This window comes from Mus caroli, chromosome 3, assembly GCF_900094665.2.
Source record: "Mus caroli chromosome 3, CAROLI_EIJ_v1.1, whole genome shotgun sequence".
In the NCBI taxonomy this organism is placed as follows: Eukaryota; Metazoa; Chordata; class Mammalia; order Rodentia; family Muridae; genus Mus; species Mus caroli.
Genome location: NC_034572.1, coordinates 120,133,644 through 120,155,561, shown reverse-complemented (window position 1 = coordinate 120,155,561; position 21,918 = coordinate 120,133,644). Strand labels below are relative to the sequence as shown.

Genomic DNA, 21,918 nt, shown 5'->3' with positions numbered 1-21,918 from the left:
TTTGATTTAATGAGTTTATCTTACCCTTCCATATCTCTTCTGATTAGTTTGTTTTTGAAGTTTTTTTTCCTCAGATATTAAAATTTTATTTTCTTGAAAAATCTTTTTCCTTCTTTTTACCCTAATGTGATAGCCATTTTTGGAGTGTATTTCTTGGGTGAGGCAGATGTACAGATCCTGTTTCCCAATCCAATCTGATAGTCTATGCCTTTATATTGGGGAATTAAAGCCATTAATACTGAGAGTTATTAATGAGTAGTATTTATTAATTTCTATTATTTTGTTGTTGTTATGTGCTTTTTCCTCACATCTTTTAATTAACCATTTGGGGATTATTTATCCCATATGTCCCCTTGTGTATAGTTACCCTTCTCTTCAGACTGATGTTTTCCTTCTAGTACCTTCTGTAGAATTGGATTTGTGCATAGAAATTGCTTAAATTTGGTTTTATTACAGGACCCTTTTCTTTCTCTTTGATAGTTTTGCTGGGTATAATAGTCTGGACTAGCATCTGCAGACTTTCATAGTTTGTATAACATTTATCCAGGCCCTTCTGGCCTTCAACACCTCATTAAATGAAGGTATAAGCCTAATTATCCTGCCTTGATGTGTGACTTCATCTTTTTCCCTTGCAGCTTTTAATCTCTTTGATTGTTCAATAGATTTAGTGTTTTGATTACTATGTGTTATGCAAGTTTCTTTTCTGACCTTGTCTATTTGGTGGTTTGTATGTTACTTGATAGTCTTTCTTTAGAGTGAGGAAATTTTGTATCCTTTTGTTTAAAATATTTTCTGTGCCTTTGACCTACTTCCTCTTTACCTAATTTTCATATATTCTATCTTTTCATAATGTCCCAGATTTCCTGAGTGTTTTGTGCCTGATTTTTTTCAGATTTAATAATTTCTTTGGCTGAGTTATTCATTTCTTCTGCCATTAGTTTAGGATTTGAAATTCTATCATTTTTGTAATCTGTAAGTGAGACTTATTTTGACATATTTACTTTTCTATTTCCAGTTTCATTTCAGTTTGTGCTTTCGTAATGATGCTATTTCTTTGGTAAATTCTACTTCCACATGTTGAATTGTTTTTATCATTCATTCAAGCTTTTTGTGTTTTTACAGTCATTTAAGACATTTATTCATATCTTTTTCAATGACTTTGGACATATTTCAAATTGCTCTTTTGAAGTAGTTATCTTGTGTTTCAACTGCATTGGTTTGTTAATCAGGCTTGAGGTGGCCTGTTGCCTTGTTTGTTCCTGTATGTGTATTTACACTGGAATCTGGGCACTTGGAGTATTATATCTAAAGTATTTCTTGGTATAGAAATCTTGTCTCATCTTTTCTTAGTGGATGTTAAACTCTTTGGTTGCTGTTGCACACTCTGAGTCCTCACCAAGTATGTTGGCTATTCAATCCCTGAGTCCCAGCCAATTGTGGTGACTGTGGTGTCCCTGGTAGAAACTGGTTCTACACTTTAAGCAACAGTGGTGCCTACAGGATTCCTAGTAGAGAACTGGAGATATATATATATATATATATATATATATATATATATATACACACATATATATATACATATATATATACACACACACACACACATATATATATACACACACATACACACACACACATATATATATATATATATGTATACACACACACATATAATGACTTTTAATTATATTCACCACTGAGAAAGACAGTAATACATGCCATCAAAATGTCAAGATGAAGTTTTATGACTATAGTAGCCAACCATTTCATACTTATATACTTACCCCAAAGTGCTGAAAAAATATGTATATGTTACACAACTCTTCACTTTTGATACTCTTAATAGAAAAGGTATACAATCAAAATTAGGAAACTGTGGCATAATCGGATAAAGAAATATTATTCAATCATAAAAATCATTATATTTAGCTAATATTCTATTATTGTTAAGAAACATCATGAGCAAGACAACTCAGAAGAAAGAGTTTATTTGGGAATTAGTTTCAGAAGGTAAGTCCATAGCTATCATGACAGGAAGCATGGCAGTACACAAACAAGCAAGCATAGCACTGTAGCATAACGGAGAGCTTACATCTGATTCACAAGCAGAAGGCAGGGAGGGAGCTAAGTTTGGAATGCCATGGGCATTTGACACTTCAAAAACAACTTCTGTTGACATAACTCCTACAAAAAGGCCATATCTCCTAATGCTTCCCAAATAGTTCCACATATTGGGGACCAAGAATTCAGGTATATAAGCCTATGGGGAACATTATTATTCCAATCACCACAGATTGTAAGAGTCAGAAGACCAAGAAGTCTGCTGTGAGATTGTATCCTTCTTTAAGCTCTCCATCACTCTTTAGTGAATATTTTCTTTCTAGCACAGTGGTTCTCAACCTTCCTAATGTTGCAACTCTTAAATACAGTTCCTTATGTTGAGGTGACCCCCAACCATAAAATAACTTCATTGCTACTGCATAACTGTAATTTTTATGTTATGAATCCTGATGTAAATATCTGATATTCAGGATATCTGATACATTACTCCACGAAGGGGTTGAAAACTACTGCTCTACATATTGTGCTGTCCTCCTACCTCTAACTGCTCCATTCTTTAGAGTGACACCTGGACTTTACTCTTCTCTTCATGGGAAAGACTGAAGGCTCTCTTCTGGCAGTTTACAGGGCTATCTAGGCTCTGCTTTCCCTCTTGTTGAGCACACTGCAAATGTGCTTGATCTACAATTTCTGACACCCATAACTTGAAATATTACCTCTGCCTTTTGAGTTCTTTTTGTCTAGAAGTTCAGCTCAGCCTCTGTTTCTTCACCTTGGGAAACTTCAAGTTAACTTTGGATGCTTCGATTTTTTGTCTCCTTTTGCACATCTTCTGAGTATCAAGTTTATATAGTCATTTATATTGTTTTCCTCCCTGTTTTTTTCCAGATCTATTTTAATCCCACTCACTGTTGGTAGCCTGTAGTTTGTTCTCATCTTACATTTAATTATCCATTTAATATTAAATTACTATTTATAGTCTCTCATTCCAAATGTGGGGAAAGTAGGTAGATTCCTTGTAGACTTTTTGTTGTCAAGTCTTCAGCAACAGTATTGCCCTTTCGGTTATATGCACCACATAAGCCTTCAGCAGCACTTTTGTTTATGTGCTCCATACGTCTTCTTCTAAGACCTCTATTAGAAGTTCTCAAAATGTGACTTAAAAATATTCCAAGGGGCCCTGAAATGTAATCAAAGACTGCATGATACAAAATCCACTTTCATAATAACACTTCCATCTGTTAGTGTCTCATCGTTCATATTAAAAATCTGAGAAAATTATATAGAGAAATGCTTTAATGTAGCTCAGAATTTTCAGGTTCAAATCCTAAGCTTTGTGCCTGTGGTATGGAGGGAGTGTGTACTAAAGCAAAGCTCCTCACCTCAGCTAGGAAGCAACAAGGAAGAAGAGGCTGGGTACCACAGTTTTCTTTTAGGGTCACATTCACAATATCTTAAATAACTCACATAAAACTCTTCTAAATGTTTTAGCTTCTCCCAATAGACTCTGGAGACCAAGTCTTACCACACAGACTCAGGGCAAGCAACAGCAAAGGCATGGAAACAGCAGAGCTCTTTGGTAGTCTCTTGTTCTTTTCTCCTTTATTTTGGCTGGATCCATAGAGACTATTCTGTCTCAGTTATTCTTTTCTGGAAACTAACTTACCAAATATTTACTGGTGAGCTTCAAATTCTCTGGTTGTTTTTTTGTTTGTTTTGTTTTATGAGACAGAGTCTCACTATATAGTCATGGCTGGTTTAGAATTTGCTATATAGACCAGGCCAGTATCATAGAGATCTACCTGCCTCTACATCCTGAGTGCTAGACTTGAAGGTGTAAGTCACTACTCCCTGCCCTTCTGCCCAGTTGGCAATGATGATTAACTATCTCAGAATGGAATCCCTTCAGTGTGGTCCTTGTGCTTGTGACCATGTTAAGCATGTGGCTTAAAGTGCCTATAAACGACCCAACTGTGTGGAAAAAATATTGGACATTGGGTTTGAGACCACTTTAGAAACTAAAGTTTAAGATAGAGATTTACAACTGAGTGAGCTAGAGTATCTAATCTAATCTATGATAATTTCTGCCTGATAACAACTCTTTAGAGAAGTTAAACCTGCATGGATCACTCAGTGCTTCCTCCTCTGGCAGTTTCTCTCAAGGAGCTAATCATGGACCTATGAAAACAGAGAAAGAAAGAAAGAAAAAAAATCACTCACCCCCAACAAAACAAATAAAAAAACCCAAAACAAAAAAATCAGAGAGGATGCTCATTGTCTGAAGAAAAGAAGAAAACATACTTGATCTGCAACAGGTGGCTGAGGCCTAGACACTGTAGTACATACCTGTAGAATACCTCCTGGCTATTCAGGAGGAACTCAAGTATGGGCCCTGTTTAGACTATATAGACTATATATGTGAGTTCAAGGTTAGCCTATGGGGTTCAATAAGAGTATGTCTTCAAATGAAAATGAAATGCAGGCTGGGGATATACCTCAGAGATTGAGTACTTGGCAAGAATGCTTAGGGTTCCAAATTCCATGTCCATCATCAACAAACCTCAAAATCAAGACTCTACATCTCCAAATTAAACATAAGAATGTTAAACAAAGATAAAAAAACACAAACAAAAAATGACTGAGCAAATGGGAATATAGGTTAGTGTAGAACCCTGACCTTGTAGAAGCAAATTTTCTTTGAACTAAATTTTATTATAGTTAGTGGAAAATACCCACAAAATATATAAGAGAATGCACATAGTATGACTTTGTGAGAGAATGAATAGAGGGAACCTGTTTTTATGACTGTTGAATAACGTGAAGATTAAAGTAGTCCTCTGTCTCTTCTGATCTTTTGCTGATGAGAAATCATAGCCTAAATTACAAAATCTCTCCTGAGAAATAAATAATAAAAGTAAGACTTCAATCTCTCTCTCTCTCTCTCTCTCTCTCTCTCCCTGCCTCCCTCCCTCTCTCCCTTCCTTCCTTCCTTCCTTCCTTCCTTCCTTCCTTCCTTCCTTCCTTCCTTCCTTCCTTCCTTCCTTCTTCTCTTTCTTCCTTTATTTCCAGTAAATTTAGAGTTAACTAGGAACTAAGTCAGATGCATAGAAATGAGAGAGGTAAGAGAGGTCAGTGACATGACAAGCCAGAGCAGTGGATTTTTTTGTTTGTTTTGTTGTTGTTGTTGTTTTCTGTAAGCTCAAAGTGTTCAAATTTGCTTTCGGAATTATACAGCTATCCTTCCTTACAACAGAAAACCATATTTTGTTAAGAACCTCAATGATAAGATTAATGTGATGGAGACACACAGTGCCATTTCTTCCTGGTGAACCTGGGGCTTTGGAACTCACTCTCTGGTTCCTCTTCTCATTCTATTTGCTCACTTCCTGCAAAGAGAATCATGACATCATCCCAGTGGTCACGCTGAGTAAGCCTTTGGCTGCCTCTCTCTCAAACCTTGGGATATATCTTGTGAAATAAGTAAAGGGTTGTTGTATGCTAGAGTTTGATTTCTTCTTAAGCTACTTCTCTTGTCTGAGTTTAACTTATCCTTAAGCACAACTTATTTACCAGTTTAGTTCTTAATGAATTCTTGGCTGAAGCATGACTCTTGAACAGGACAGGACAGGATAGGCAGGAGCCCATATAATCCATTTTCACCATGGCGCCTGTCATATAATAATCATATAGTAGGTGCTTGGTCAGTGTCTCCTGTTTTTCATCCCTACATTAAGGACTCTTTGTTTTATGTTATCTTCCCCACGCCTTATCTCCAATTGTCAGCCTGGTGCCTATGCTGCACCCTAAGGCATCCAGTTTCCTGTAGCTTTTTGGATCATGTATGGCTCTATATTAAGTCATCCTTGATTGATTTGCAGAGAGGGAATATAGGAGGGTAAACTTAATGTCAGTTTTGAAGATCAGTCCTTCAAGTCTGTGGCCCACAGGGAGTTTTTCTCACTGATATACACAGTAGAGTGCCTGATCCTTTTCGGGGGTGGGTGTGGGAAAGGCTGCTAAGTGATTATATTGAAGGAACACAGATGAGTGGAAAGTAAATCATGAGAAGACTGTTGCTTTTCCCACACTGTGATGACTAAGCAACTCCTGTGGAAGCCTCTGAGTCACCTGTGATGAGCAGTGGGGGAGCAGACAAAAAGCACTGCACAGAACTCACATGCATCTCCAAGCACTCCTCCCTCACCACAGCAAGCTTCTCCAGGGGCAGGGGTGGGCGGGATAGCCCTGCAGATGCACCAACTGTCAATTCTCTGTGCCTGTGGAATCATTAGATGGGAACTGAATGAGATCCTTGATGTTTATAGATTCCTACCACCCTATCTCTAGATCCATGAGGACTCTTCGCCTGAGGGATATAGTTCATATATAGCAGAATAGGTCCTGTCTCAACAGGATCCTTCTGGAATGTTGATAGAAAAGTGAGGTGCAGCAGACAATGGTGGTTCATGTCAGGTAGAGGGAACTTTGAGGGATTTCTTTTGAGTGAGAGTGTAGACCATGCCATGTGTTTGTATGGAGCAATAATACATCTCGACTTCTATTTTAACAAGGCTGTTTTGTGTGCTGCATTGGGAATAGAGAAGCATAAGCACAAATTATAGGTATGGGAAGCTGAGAGATTTGTGAGGATGATGTTCCAGGAATATAAACAAGATGAGGATGATCTGAGTCAAGGGTAGCAGAGAGCAGATGGAAGTGCTCACAAAATGGCTTCATTTGAAAAGTGATAGTTTTTAAATTAAAAAGAACTAAAAATGAGAGCAAGGTTTCTGTCCTGATCAATAAGAACTAAGCTGCCAATTATTGAGATGTAGAATAAGCAATAAGAGAATATTTTGGAACAGACTAAAGGGTCTAAGTAGTGGACCTGTTGACTTGAGATGTCTATTGGACCTATATTGTTGATTCATATAGGAAGCCAGGCAGGTGCATGTGTTTGGAGTTAGGAAATGTGATCTAGTGGAGGGGGGTATATTTGAGTATCATTAAAGTAATTTACAACGATGAAGATAAGATCCAACTATTTTAGGGATGAATGAAGTAGAGAAGGACAAGGAAGGAGAGGAGGAGGAGGAGGAGGAGGAGGAGGAAGAGGAGNNNNAGGAGAAGGAGGAGGAGGAAGAGGAGGAGGAGAAGAAGAGGAAGAGGTGGAGAAGGAGGAAGAAGAGGAGGAGGAGGAAGAGGAGAAACTTTGTTTTTTGTTTTTTTTTTGTTGTTGTTGTTGTTTTTTATTTTTTGATGGGATTAACCAAAGGCTGAGAAGCAGCATCTATACAGGCTGGTGGAGCATCAGGCAAGCATCATTCAGAAAGGTTGGCAGAGCACCAGGCAAGTATAAAGCAACATGTGCTCCATATGGAGACTGTGAACCACTGGGTGAGATGCTGCTGAGACAGTACGTAAAACAAGGGCCAAAAATGTATTCTTGCTTTAACAACATAATGGTCACGGAAAAGAAAAGTGTGAGGTGGGCATTGGAATGTTTAAGAGTGGAGGGAGAGCTGGGTAGTAGGGCTCAAGGGTGGAATCTAAGCAAAAAGATTAAAGGTTGGGCTGAAGACATGGCTGCCAGTAAGGTTCTTGCTGTGAAACATTGAAACCTGAGTTTGAGTACATAGCACATCCCATGAACAAATTTTGTTGTGATAGCACAGGCATTTGACACTAAGGTTAGGGTTGGGGAGATAGGCAGATTCTTAGGGTTCACTGACCAGCCAGTCTAGCTGAAGCAACAAGTCCCAATTCTCAACGATAGCCTCTCTCTTGAAAAATAAAGGGATCCACTAGCCTCCTGGTACACATGAGTATCATATGAGAGGTGTAACGCCCCCCTTCTCCCGCCCCCCTGTGCTCCATGAACATGCACTCACACAAGCGGTCAGTGTCTAAGGAACAATAACCAAGGATGTTCTCTGGACTCCATCTACCCAGGTATACAGAAGTGAGGAGTGCACCCCCCACCTACACGCTCAGACACACACAGACACACAGACGCACTTCAAAAATTAAAATAAAATCCTTACTTAAAAAAAAAATCTTACAAAGGAGACCACAAAAGACATGATAGTCTCAAAGTCAGTAGGATTTTATTTAATGAAATGACTAAAACAAATATTTAATGAAAGTTGTGTTTTCTACATTTATCTTCACATTATATAGAATTCTTTTACATAGAAATTCAAAATTTTAGCTACTTAAAATTGACATTTTTGAAAAATTTCCCAAAATGTACCAGTTAGCTCCATCTCCTTTTGTATTTTCAGGGCCATGGCTACCTCCCTTTGTGGCTCTCGTCTTCTTGCTGAGACACTGGAATGCAAGTGCATCCTTTGCAATAACAGTAAGCTTAACTTAAGAGAGCTCCCCATGGTAAAGCAAGGGTTGCACACCTCCTGATCTGAAACAGGGAATGATAGCAAGAGGGCTCTGTGAGTAGCATGGGTTCATTTATACATTTTGTTGAGGTGGGGTCTTCTATGTAGCCCATAGATCATAGCCATATACCAACATGACCAATAACGCTTATTTAATATACAAAAAAGGTATTCTAGGGATTTTATGCCTATTATTTGTAATCCTTAAGATATTATAATTTAATTTATATACTTACACTCATTTTAAGGAAACTGAAGTTCCAAGGTAAGAAGCAGCTTATTTAGAACATCAAGATAATGATGAGAGAGCCCAGCATTCAACCCAGGACTGCCTGATCTCACTTAGAGGTTGCTTTGTACAGTATGGTCTCAGTTCAACAATGGTTTATTAACAGCCCCTCCCTTTCTAGCTCTGGTTTCGTTGTAGGGGTATGGTTGTGAATGCACAGTTCTCAACTCTACAGACTTTCCTACTACAGTAAAGATAATGCAAAAAAAAAATTATATATATATATATATATATACTGTCAGAATAATGTGGATAGCAGCAGGAATAGTGAATACAGACTACCATGCAACTCATGACAGAGTAAATAAGCCTAGGAGCTGCCAAGGAAATTCACTGGAGGAGGCACAACACTACTCTGGATTTCAGTGAATGAGTTAAAGAATGGGTTAATCCAACAAAGGAAGACTGTTCTAGGTAAGAAAGTGAGTCACATGAATGGACATAAATAACAGCTTTAACTAACAGCGCATTAGCAATCTGTAATTGTGAGATCATAGCATCTGGGGTAACTGCTATGTACTGGAGATGACTGACAGCTCTGTGTTAGTAGAGGGACATTTTAGCAGTCCTGTAAGAGATGGACAGAAGCGTGTGCATCTACAAGCTTTTAGGATACTCAGCCGCTAACTATTTTCCTTTCAGCTAAGTTTTCTGTGGAACGACAGACAGCACCACTGTGTGCAGAGAGAACAAACAGCTTGCGATGATCACAGACTGTAAGTTGTTTATTGAAGGAGACCAGGGCAGGACATCATGTCCTTGGCAGTGGTCGGCACCACATATAGAGTATTTCTTAAGAAATAAAAATGGACACATTGTCAGCAGAAATCACAAATTTATTAACTCTTAAATATATCAATCAGTCATTTACCATTACGGCAAGAAATATATACAGTGTCCCATGGTAAACTGCAGTGTTTTCCAAACAATAGAAGATGATGAAGGTGTAATTTCACTGTGCTGGAGAGAACAAATCACGATTTCCTCACATCTTAGTGCAGAAGACAAACTGGATCTATGGTAATTCTTCAACACCACATGCTAATTTAAAAGTGTTAAAAAAAAAAAACCAAACAAAAATACCAAACCATCCTACCACTATTTGTGTTTTTAAATACATGTATGCCACGCAGAGCTGCTTCACAGAAAGGTAAAAGAAATCCAAAAGGGAAAAGTGAGGCCATTACGTTTTTCACAGATCTCATTGGCAGGTTACATGGCTCAATACATTTACTGTATATATTCGTTTTAAATATATATTGTTTTAAATCATGTGATAATTATCAGAAAAGCTTCAACCATCTATCATACATTCACTAGCAACAATATATCTAAAGTGATTAGCAATGAACACCAAAAGGTGAAATGAGGAAAAAGAGAAGGGGGTGTTTAAGTTTTTGCTTTTTTTGCTTCTGCTTTAAAAATAGGATTCTAAGGAGTGTGAGCAGCTATGGTGGAGGTAACGCTGATGGATACTCCATGCACCATAAAGCAGTTCAGTGCAGAGAAACAGCCTCCCAGGGACCGAATCGACAAAGAAGAAACGAGAGAAGAGAAGAAAACTAGGGCATTTCCTTTTTCTCTTTGTTTTAAGCTGGACCCTTAACTCCCAGCAGAAGGATGCTACTGTGACTCAAGAGAGAAGCTAGAACTGCAGGAATCACAAAGATCAAGTTCAACCTCTAAGAAGATGGAGACTACTCCTCATGTGGCTAGCTAGTGAAAGTGAGGCAGGAAATGTCCTCCGACCCAGGTTGTACTCCACTTGGTCTTCCATTTCTGTAGTTGGGACGAACCAGTATAGTAGGCTTTTACTGCTGTGAGCGTAAGTCTCAACAATCCCAACAATTTCCACATAGCAAGGATACCTACGCATAAGTGGTAGCTTAGGCTGAATTTTATTCTTCTTTTATTTAAATATTTATTTAAATCTAACAACTCCACAGCCCTGGAGAGACTGGAAGTGTTAGTTTTAGTTTTCTCTAAAAGACCTTGATTTTTATTTTAACTTCATATACAAATGTTACTTTTTTTTTTTTACATACTACCAGCCATAGAAAGAAAGAAAGATAAACACACAAAAGAAAGAGAGAGAGAAAGGGGGAGAGAGAAATATAAAGGAAAGAAAAGAAAAATAAAACAAATACAAAGAAATGGAGCAAATAGTAGACACTGAAAACACAACACAGACTTAAAAAAGAAAAACCCAAATCAGTGCCAAGCATTCACCAGGACTGTGTGTGTCTGAAAGCAACCAAACTAGTAAATGATGTGAATTTTTCCAGTATACATAGTTTGACCCAAATCAACATGGCTTTGATGGTAGAACACCAAATGATTCTTGCTCCTACAATCACACAGGAGTTTGCTCACATAACCATCCATTTATCTAACACCAACACTTTCAGAGAAAAGCCATCCATTCATTTCTATCAGGAGCACACCAGGAACTGAAGGCATATACATATATGTATTTGCCTTAAAAGTGAAAAAAAAAAAAAAACCTAAAAAAACCCAAAACCCCAAATCCCAACAAAAAGCTCAAAGAGAATAATGACAGCATTCTTGAACGATTTCCTTTCCTCTTACACACTGTCATTCAGAGAACAGTAATTTTAATTAAGTCTTTTGAATCTTGGCATACACAGAGAAACCTGACGGATCAGCTGAACTTGGAGTTATTGTGGAATTTTCTTGTCTGAGCTCCCTCTAGAGTTTGCCAACAGTAACCGAAGTTTGCATGGAACATCCCATCTGGTAGCTGGAGTGTAAACAATGTACAGGAAGGAATACATGATAAGATGACGTGTCACATGATTGATAAGATGACGTGTCACATATGCATTACACGTAGAACCTTCACAACTTCATGCACTCAGAAACATGCATGAAGAGGAGAGGACGTCCCAGGATCACCCGCCTGGTGCCTTGAGGACAGAATGAAGAAGTGGCACTGTTGACAATTAGCTGAAAGGGAGAATGGGAGGAAGAAATCAATCACATTGGTTTAGTTTGTTTGTTTTTTTTATAAAATACCAACCTTTTTGCCATAGATGTTACTAGGGTATCATTTGATAACTTAGCTGAAGTTCAGATTGGAAATACTTTGTATGAGATCTTTGCCTGTGATCCTTCCAAGATAAAATACACATTTAACAAAGGGCAATCAACAGAATCTATTTGTTCAAACAAAGCAGAGATGAAAAAAATTAACAAAGTAAGGAGCTGCAGGCTTTAACTGCATTATTAAATTTAAATACATGTTTTAAGCATTCAGGTTTACTAGACAAATACAATGAATTCATATCAATATTTGGTTGAAGCAGCATTAAAGTTCAAGTTCACCCAATGCTTTTGTTCATTATGCTTAAATTCCTTGGGAAATCAAAATCAAAAGTCAGTTCAACAAGGAATATAGTCTCACAAATACAGAGACCAGGATTATTCTTATGCAGTTTTTTTTTTTTAAAGCAATAGCTCAAAGCACCATTTTTGAAATCTCTGTTCCACCTTGGCGTGGGGAAAATATAAGCAGTGGCCCCTAATCATGCCTGGACCCTAATCCCAGTGTAAGACATCAATCCTTAGGAACAACAATGCAGGGATGAATTTTAGTGTGGTCAACTGCCAATGATTATGAATGGCATTTGTCATGTCTAAAGTTCAGCCGGACTTGCTGTTGTGGTCCACCCTCTTGGGTTAGCACCATTACACTCAGTAAGACCCAGTAAGCTCATGTACCGATTAACCCCAGCCGAGGGCTAACAGAAATTGCAACTTCTAAAAGACAGGGAGATACCAAAGGGTTTCAAAGCTTAATAGAAATTGCTCTGGATAATTGAGAGTTATCCTCATTAACCCAGCTATAAGAAGCTTCTGATGTGAGAACTCCAGGATGGTAAGGTGATGAAATCCAGCTAGTGGGAAAAAAAAGTTCTTCTTGGTGTTTGGTACCTCTCAAACAGTGGTGATGCTGTAAAGTGAACGCTAGAATTGAGGACTCATGCAAAGCCACAATGGATTTCCAAAGACCTCGCATGTGCTTCCCGGAGTAGACTGTTGAGCGAATGCCCACAGGGGAAGAACACCAGCCATGCAGCTTTTCCAGAACTAGCCCCCATCGCAGAGAACCGTGGGGCAAGATGCTACTTACAAGACCCAAATGTGAATGGTTTTCAGATGTTTTGCCACAAAGAGGTGCCTCCTGAGAAGTTCTCTTTCCCATTTGGAATACAGGGTGGCCTATTAAGAGAAGCCCCATTTAAGCCACCTGGCATAAAAGGAAGTTTTCTTAAATAGGCTTTATCCCTTAACACTTATGAGATATGCAGAGAAAACTAGCCCCTGCCCCTGGCCCTGGCCCACTACATTTGCACCCATCTCTTCTACAATAAATAGCAATTTGTGGTGTACCTCTTTGGGGTAAAAACCACAGAAGCACTGACAAACTTTATTTTTTTCTTCACTCCTTTTGTGTCTTCTTCTTGATTACATAGCTCGATTTTTGGAATGTGTTTTAACCTTTTGCTGTTGTTATTGGAACTTATTTTTGTCTGTATTTATCCTTTTTAAGTTTCTTTTTGAATATCCAACAGTGCTATATGATGACTGAAATGACAGAGAAGATCTTTGAAAATCACTGTGGTTGATAAACTACCATCAAACTGAGAAATCGCAATGGCTTTGCTGGAGCCTGGTGAGTGACAGTAAGAACTAGGCTCCTCCACCTCCCAACATCTTCCAGTATTAACAGGGGATCCTGGACAGAGATGCTCAGTGGTCTAGGCTTCACTAAGCTTCGCTACTCCCTCCTTGCTCTTAGCTCGTCCCATTTACTGATACAAATGATTTCCCATCAGTCCCCTTTCCTTCAGCAAGCCAGCCTATAGTGTTCTGCCTTCTTTTATAATGTGTCCAAAGTTCCAGCATTATAACTCCTTGGTGTTCCTCTGGCTTGGACTCTCTCCCTCTTGTTTTCTTTCCATTTCTGTATCTCCAAATTCTATTCCTCTTGTAATATCTTGTTAAGCATCCAGTCTTTCATGTAAAGTATAGATGCTATACACACTGGTTATACATTGCACCCATCTCTAAAGTTAAGTATATAGCTTAGTTTTTTGCATGGTGTTATTGATGAACTGGTCTCTACACCAGAATATGTGTTTCCTGTGGGAGATGCCTTTTTGTCTTTCTCTGCATCAAGCACAGGAGTGTTGAGAGTATCTGTTTGATTACTGGCTGGAAATTAAACATGACACCTGAGGAAGGATACTGAGATGAGAACATGCTACAACAGCTGATATTTACTTTGACAATGCTGCTTTCTACATTTGCCTACCATCAAGGGCAGATTAAAAAAGTATGACAGCCTAGGAATATTTACTTGATGGGTACTGTGGGGGACCCCGAACGATGAAAGTGAACATTCTGCCACTTCCCATCACGGCGGTGCCACACGCGAGTCTCTTCTGACTGCATAGTCTTTGGCATTCCACTTCCGTCCATGTACTGTGTGAGCCGAATGTATGCGATGCAGGCTGCATCATCCCCTACCAGGTGTACGTGAGGGTTGAGGATGATCGTGTGGATTGGTTTATTGCTTTTGGACAAAGCTGAAAGAGAACAAGGTAAGAACATAAATGAAGGCCGTACAAAAAGTAAGCGAAAATCAAGATTAACTTCATTTAGGTTAATGAGAGATGGTGTTGCTTCATGCTTTAACTCATTATTCTATTTGTACTAACTGAGTGCTGGGTATTGTATAAAGTATAACCAATGAAACAAACGTAGATAATCTTTATTTTCCTTGTGTTCCTTGAGAGGCAATTTGTGCTACACTGCAGTTTTGATTGATTAGGTAGAGAAGCTACAGAGACACACTATATTTACTTGTAAGGGCTAGAAACAGAAGCTATGCTATGAAGAGAGGTGGAAAAGCCCTGGCCCAGGCACACTTCTTTCTGTGACACTTGACAGGATGACTGAAGCTGGTAGTTTTGTAGTTAGGATGTGGGATAAGGGAAATATCTCAAGTGTCAAGTTTAGAAATCACTGTTTCCTGGTATGGATTTGTTTCTGCATTAGATCCTGTGACTTTTCAATTTGGTCATAATCTATGTGTGATCAGCTAGTCAAAATTCACAATCCATTGTCTGATCACACTGTAGCTGGCTTAGACCAGCCAGTTATTAAAACAGGCTTCAATCTTTGGTGTATTCTAAACACATGATCAAAGGTTTATGGATTCTGACAGAGTTCCTATTGATGGCATTTTGTAAATTAGAATAGGCTGAGTTACTTTAGCTGTTACTCAAACACACGTCTCATTCTCAGACAACAGCTATTTTAATTACTCAGAATGTTATTTACATAAGAGAATATCTCATTATGGAGATGGTATTTATGGAAAATATCAGTGTATAATGTCTGTAATGTTGAAATGGGTGAAATATTAATGGATTAATAAACTATTTTACTAGAAGTAAAACTGTTGGTTGACAGATGGAGGAGATAGGTACCTTCATCAAAATGCTGGAATACACAGAATATGAGAATATTCAACCCAGTTTTGTTAACACAAACGTACCACTAATTATTGTTGCTTGTTTGTTTGCAAACAGCTAACATATACAAGATAAACTCATGCACTAAAGACACATGCAAGGCAGACTTATCAATGCTTTTAGTTACTACAAGTAAGCCTAATTATCCTAATTATCCTTAAAATTCTTCCTTAATTCAACAGGAATTGAATCTCATGGCTAAAAGACTAAATTCTCATCACAGCCCATGATAATATAACGGAAAGTTTCAGGCTGTAGGGAATTCCTGGTTAACACAGATTCCTTTGGCTTGGTTTTACTTTTATTTACCAATTTTTCCAATTTGCAGAAACTTCTTTAGAAATATGTATGTTTCCTGAAAGATACATGTTCCCTTTGAGCTACTAAAACATTAAGACCCTTGCAGTCTGAGTGGGAACACTCACTTATTGCTCATCTCCCTTCCTACCGTATTTTGAAAGTGACCGCTGGACCTTCATCAGAGCTCATCCACTGTGACTATCAAGGCTGTGGTTTCTCTTTTTCCTACATCAACAATTTTACAAAACTTCCAAGTAATACATGCTCGTAACATTATATAGCATATACTGTTCCTTCACTGGGTCTTAAAGACTGGTAGGTGTGAAGGACATATGTTTCAGTTCTAAACAAGAACAGTTTTCGCAGAGGACAGACACACTGTCAGTAGAAATCCCTATTGAAGGAAAGAGCCAAAGAGTCGGTGAAAGTGGGAGATATTCAAGGAAGAGCTGGTAAGGAACTTGGAATGGATACCATTTTCAAAGTAGAATCTGTGAAAGTCCATCCCTTCCACTAAGTTGCCCAATGCTTCAGGTTCAAAGGCAGTGAGGCCTGGATCACAGATTTTTCTGCAGTAAGAAAAAAAAAATGTATCATGAGTAAATGTGCCCACAGTAGAAGTGCTAAGCACTGTTGTTTACAGTCAGTAAAGGAAAGAGACTCTAAAAAGCACCCCAAATAGGAAATTTCTACCATGGACCTTGACAAGGTAGGTCAAAGAGCAGAATCCAATGTCATTTTGAAGAAAACTCACAGAGACACATAATTAAGTTAACCAGTCCAAGCACAATCGGCTCCTTTGTAAGATGCTTGCTTTTTAACTTCCAGAGTTAATTCTTTAGTTTTTTAACTTTGGACTTTGGTTTCCTATGTTTCAAATCTTCTCAAAGTTGAGGACATACTCCAACTCCTTTCAAGCCATATTTGGCTTTGGAAATAAGAATTTTGGGGGGACAATCTTTGAGAGACCCAGCTTCTCCACCCTCCTCAAATACCTGTATTGTAACTGACATCAAGGATAGGATGCCTGACTGAACTTTCTGGAATGTCCAGATGGTTATATTGAGTGTATGTTTAAAGCTTATTTTATGCTCAAAAGAAATTTAAGAGGTGATTCAAATGGACACAATAGTTCTCTTTTCTATTCTAGAAGCAGAATTTACCAAAGGAGTATATATAATGCTAAGCTGTTTTCAAAAAACCAATGGACTTTCTTTGGAGAAATTTACGTTTTCAATAGAGAACATTTAAACATAAACTATAAAACTATAAAAGCAACTATAACTCACTGATACTAAAACAAAAGCTAATGTAAAGTGCTTCAAGTTAGATTATAGTGGACAGGAATGATATAGGGCGGAAGGAAAGAAAATTGGGGCAGGGCTTTTAAGACTGAGCAGGAGCTTTGCAGGTATGTGAAAGGGACTGAGTAGGAGGTAGGACAGCAAGAAGCCTAAGCCTAAATCAAAGGATTTGGGACTATTTATCAATTTGTCCCAAAGGAGGAATATAGTGGATGGACATTTTCAATATAGGAGAGAAATTTTCTTAACTATCAGGAAAACAATTATGCAAACCTAACTTCCTGTGGTTCTTCAAAGTGTAACACTTTGTTCATGGGACACGGTTCTGATAAATGGTGCTACATATACGGCTGGGGTTTCAGGCTAGCCTGGAAACCTGGCCTCCTGCTTCAGAGAACCCAAACCAAACACAACCAAGGAACACAGAGCCAGTCAGCCTGGGAAGAACACTTTAAGGTTGCAAATCAAAGCAATTATCCTTTGTGGTGGAGGTGGTGGTAGAGGGGAAATAATGAACTTTGTCTCAGGCTGCCTGCTGGGCAGGTATTTTAAAGCTGAAGTCAAATATATATAATTTCTTCCTAAGGAGTGAAGTAGGAAGAATAGTGTTCCTATGGCAACAGAAATTTATTCTGCCAGGTGTTATTATTTCCTCTATAAATATGGCTTAGTCGTCAGTTTGTGAATCCAAATTGTATATTACCCTCACATTGACTCTGGGGTTTTATAATGTATTATAATTAATGAAGCTTTTTAACCCACCTTGCAAAGAGACAATGTATTGGAAAGTATTCTTCTCATTTTTCTCTCTCTTAACTATTATCTATCTCTATCTAGCATCTATCTATCTTTCTATCTATCTATCCTTCTATCTATCTACCAATCATTTAACATTTATCTATGTATCTATGTATCTATGTATCTATGTATCTATGTATCTATGTATCTATCTATCTATCTATCTATCTATCTATCTATCTATCTATCTATCTATCTATCTTCTCTCCGTCATCTAGCTATCTTCTACCTACCTACCTATCATCTACAGCTCTCATTTATCTACCCATATATCTATCATCCATTCACTGAACAGGCTTTACGTGGATAAAGACTGACAGTATACTGGACATATTGGTTGGGGGCTGATGCTATGAACAAAGCTTAAGTACCAGCTGACAGAGCCTCACCAATACAATCTTCAACCTAAAAAGCTTTAGAGTGGAAGTAATATTGGATCATCCCTAGGTCTGGAAGTAAAATTGTAGGCCAAATGACAGGCCCTCTAGGCAGAGGTCAGGTGATGTGCTCTGAGACACTGAGTTATTTAAATATCCCACATTAAACTGTGTGAGAGCAGGAAATAACCTCTCATTTCCTAGCCACAGTTATACTCTGTCCATGAAAGAAAAACAAAACACAACTTTGTCTTCCACTAGAGACAGCTATCACCAAAGAGGCTTTTTAAGATTTCTCTTGTTCTTTGGAGACTCACAGAGGTCTAACAAGGTTACAACAGCCAAACAAATAAAAAGAAAAATCTCTATGACACAGAGTTATCAGTCACAGCTTAAGAGAGCTGTTGTCTGTGACAATAGGGATCTAAATTCCAACCTTTGCTGTCTCTTTTATCAAGTATATTTTATTAGGCGATAGTGAAGAGCTAATGCCCACACCTGTTCAGGGGCATAGCTATAATTGTATGTACACACAGTTAATGTATAAGGATTTGCTTCCAGGTTCAGTCTCCATATTTAATGACTCTTCTCCATTTTTCATTGCCCACTGTTGTATGTTTGGGTAGTGAACCTCCCTCTATTGGTCATTTTTCTACAATTTTAGGGAGGAAAGACTTATTTGAGTACTTGGTTCCAGAGGGCTTCAGTCCATCACAGGGTTTGTTTATGCACAAGAGGGGACATGACTATCATTAATTCATTTTACTTATTTTTTTCCTGCTAATGGTTAGTTCATATCCTTTGCCCATTTTCTGTCTTTTTAATCTTATCCACTCAGCATAAAAGGTAACCATTGACACATTTTGCAAACACTTTTCTAAGTCAGTCTTCTGTTAGTTTTGTTTTGGGCCTTGAAAATTAGTGGTGTATAAATTTTATCAGTCAGGAAATTAACTTATCTTGTATTTATGGTCACTTTTCCTGCTTTTAAACTTAGAAACATTTTTTCTAATTAGGGATTAGAATCAATTCCTTTTTCTTTTCTTTTTTCTTTTTCTTTTTTTCCCAGCATTAAACACTTTCACTCAGTGGGAACATGTAGTAAGGAAACAAAACAAACCACAAACAAACAAACAAACAAACAACAACAACAAAACCCACAAGGATTTAGATCCACAAATAGCTTTGCAATGACCCTTCATGTCGTATTTAACTATAATTATTTTTTCTCAAGCAAACTGATTTCTTTACACAAAATGTAATCCAGAAATCTATAATTATTTAAGTTAGGCATGAAATCTTCTTCTTCAATCAAACTTCTCTTAATACAAAACCACACTCAATAGATGTGGGTCAAGTTGGCATCATTGGTTGAGGGGAATTAACACTCGTTATCACCATCTCTGATCTTTCTCTGTTCCAATCCCACTTCTCTGTTTTCTTTCTTTTTAAGTCTTTGCTCAAATGTATTTCTCTGATGCCTTACTTTCACTTAGAACCTTGGGTGATTACAAAGAAGTATTCACAAAAGCCATTCCCAGTCCTTAGGAACAGAAGTTGAGTCATCTCTCTGAAATCATAAGCACGTCATTTCTCTTGATCGCCCCCTTGTCATTTATATGATACAACACTGTTGTCAACAGGGTAAAGCAGGGGTTTAATGTGTGGGACTTCAGTCATGCTGAGAAATACAATGGCATAGGAAATGTAGTAGCCCAGTGTGTGGAAGCGACTCAAGCCTAACTGTCACTACTCACGTGTAAGCCTCAAAGTCCCCATTGTTGATAGCTTCAATCAGTTGCTCAGTGACTTTGATGATCTCCTGTTTTCGTGCTAAAAGTAAAGATAAGAGTCAGGTGAGAACAGAGGCCAAAGGACATATAAGATGCTAGTCAAGATTACAGCTGCTTTGCCTAATGAAGGTATCAGAGGAGGCATCTCTTCTGGAGCAAAATGGTTGATCCTTTTCGCACAGTCTTATTGCTCAAAATGGGAGACCAACACCACCTACCTCTCCTAGGAGCATTTAGAAGCACAGATAACCAGGTACCACCCCAGACCAGGACATTCAGAATCTGAATTTCAACAGGGCTCTCAGGTTCCTCCAGAAGGTAGTCCTCCATTGTTTTTGCTCACACACAACAGGCACCCGGAAGTTTGAATTCACCCTAGCTACCCTCATCACTCTGGCTTTGTGAATTTTTTTGTTTTTTATTAACAAATGTGTTACTGAAAAATTTAGGCTGTTGAAAGTAACAGATCTAAAGTAACAAACACCTAGCTGCAGAGTAAAGATAGTCGACATCAGGTGTCTACTGGCTTCGTATTCTTTGAGTCAACCTGCCTGACCCTTCCAGAAGGGGGACATTAACAGGATGATGTTAGGCCACCTTATTAAGTAAATGGCCTTTAGTAAACTCTTTAAATTTCGGCAGAGATATATGAATTGGTGCTACAAATGTGGGCAATAAACAGATGGCAACCCCCTTGCAAAACTATTAAACCCAGCAAACATCAAACATAATTAGTGTCTTTTCCTATCTAAAAATTGGTAAAATTATTAATGGCTGGTCTGGTTCAGATATCACACCTTAATCAACTTTCTTTCCAACTACACCTGCTTCACCTTTCTTCCCTTTTCTTAAATACCTGCAGTTCCTGGGCTGTCCCCTCGGTATCCCTGACACCTTAGAATAAAGCATGTGGCTTGTTTGACTGCTGTTTAAGCTTTGTACATTTTGTCAACCATGCCCTCCTATTTAAAAAGAAAGTTCTTTGCACACAAAGAACATGCTATTTCTTTGTGTTGCCTAAGAAACCTTTGTTCAATAAAATGGATGTTAAATAATTTTTTGAGTTTGATCAGTTGAGACTATGGATAACGTTTTCTTAATTTCAGAATGTTGATTGTTTTAGTCATGAAATATGACTAAGTATTAATATTATTAGTTTTAAATATAAATTATGTTTAAATACTAAGTTGACTAGGTTTTCAGACCGGGGGTTACAAAGTTACTTGCAATTATTCTGTGCCTGTTGCTCATCATGAAGATGCTAACCTTTGCTTTAATTCTTTATTGACAATTTGTGTATTTTAAATGATCTGATCTTCTGGATTTAACGAAAACTTAAAGTTGCATTTACTTTCAAGATCCTGTTTATCTAAATGAAGTCATTTCTTACTAACAAATAAATCTGGAAAAATAATTTGACTCCATTAAGTCTGTATGACACTACCTCATACCAAATATAATAGTCAGGGACCTCATAAAAGGATTAAGAGATCTGTCTATATAATGGCTACTAACTATGTAAATGTTTATAATGTAAAAGTATCATGTTTATAGTTCACAATAGTTGCATAAATTCTCACTTGTATGAAAGCATAGAACACGGGCTTTCCTAGCTCCTCTACACACTTATATTATCTGGGTTTTTTTTCCCATTTGATTGATCCATATGAATAATGTAGCCATCCTTGGCACATACTGATGGAGTGGTAGCAGATGATAATTCCGTAGCAAGGATGCTGCCAATGACACATTCAATTTAGTTAGACAACAGGTGATTCATCCGCCTGTTCTTGGCAGCATGAAGCTTTGGTAAAGGTCCATGATAGACAACCTGATTCTGGATCATGAAGGACAACTGTGAGAAGCTGCTCAGGAGCGAGAGTGTGGGAGATGTGACTTCCAAGTGAGAGTGTGGGAGATGTGACTTCCAAGTGAGAGTGTGGGAGATGTGACTTCCAAGTGAGGGTGTGGGAGATGTGACTTCCAAGTGAGAGTGTGGGGATGTGACTTCCAAGTGAGAGTGTGGGGATGTGACTTC

At 38.1% G+C, this 21,918-nt stretch overlaps 1 protein-coding gene across 22 annotated transcripts in view; it reads right to left on the bottom strand.

Moving 5' to 3' along the window:
- Positions 1 to 8,146: 8,146 nt before the first annotated feature.
- The window catches only part of Camk2d (calcium/calmodulin dependent protein kinase II delta), a 265,931-nt gene continuing 252,159 nt past the window's right edge, over positions 8,147 to 21,918 (bottom strand). For 13 of the 22 annotated variants that reach the window (XM_021157630.2, XM_029475216.1, XM_029475201.1 and 10 more), the window contains 5 exons: positions 19,845 to 19,920; positions 16,083 to 16,177; positions 14,129 to 14,357; positions 12,899 to 12,987; positions 9,561 to 11,712 (listed from right to left, as the gene is read on the bottom strand). In XM_021157630.2, the coding sequence (XP_021013289.1) occupies positions 12,921 to 12,987; positions 14,129 to 14,357; positions 16,083 to 16,177; positions 19,845 to 19,920 (467 nt within the window). In that variant the 3' untranslated portion in view covers positions 9,561 to 11,712; positions 12,899 to 12,920. Of the gene's footprint in view, positions 11,713 to 12,898; positions 12,988 to 14,124; positions 14,358 to 16,082; positions 16,178 to 19,844; positions 19,921 to 21,918 lie in introns of those variants that run through there. The other 9 variants (XM_029475215.1, XM_029475210.1, XM_021157640.2 and 6 more) reach the window with 4 other exon arrangements.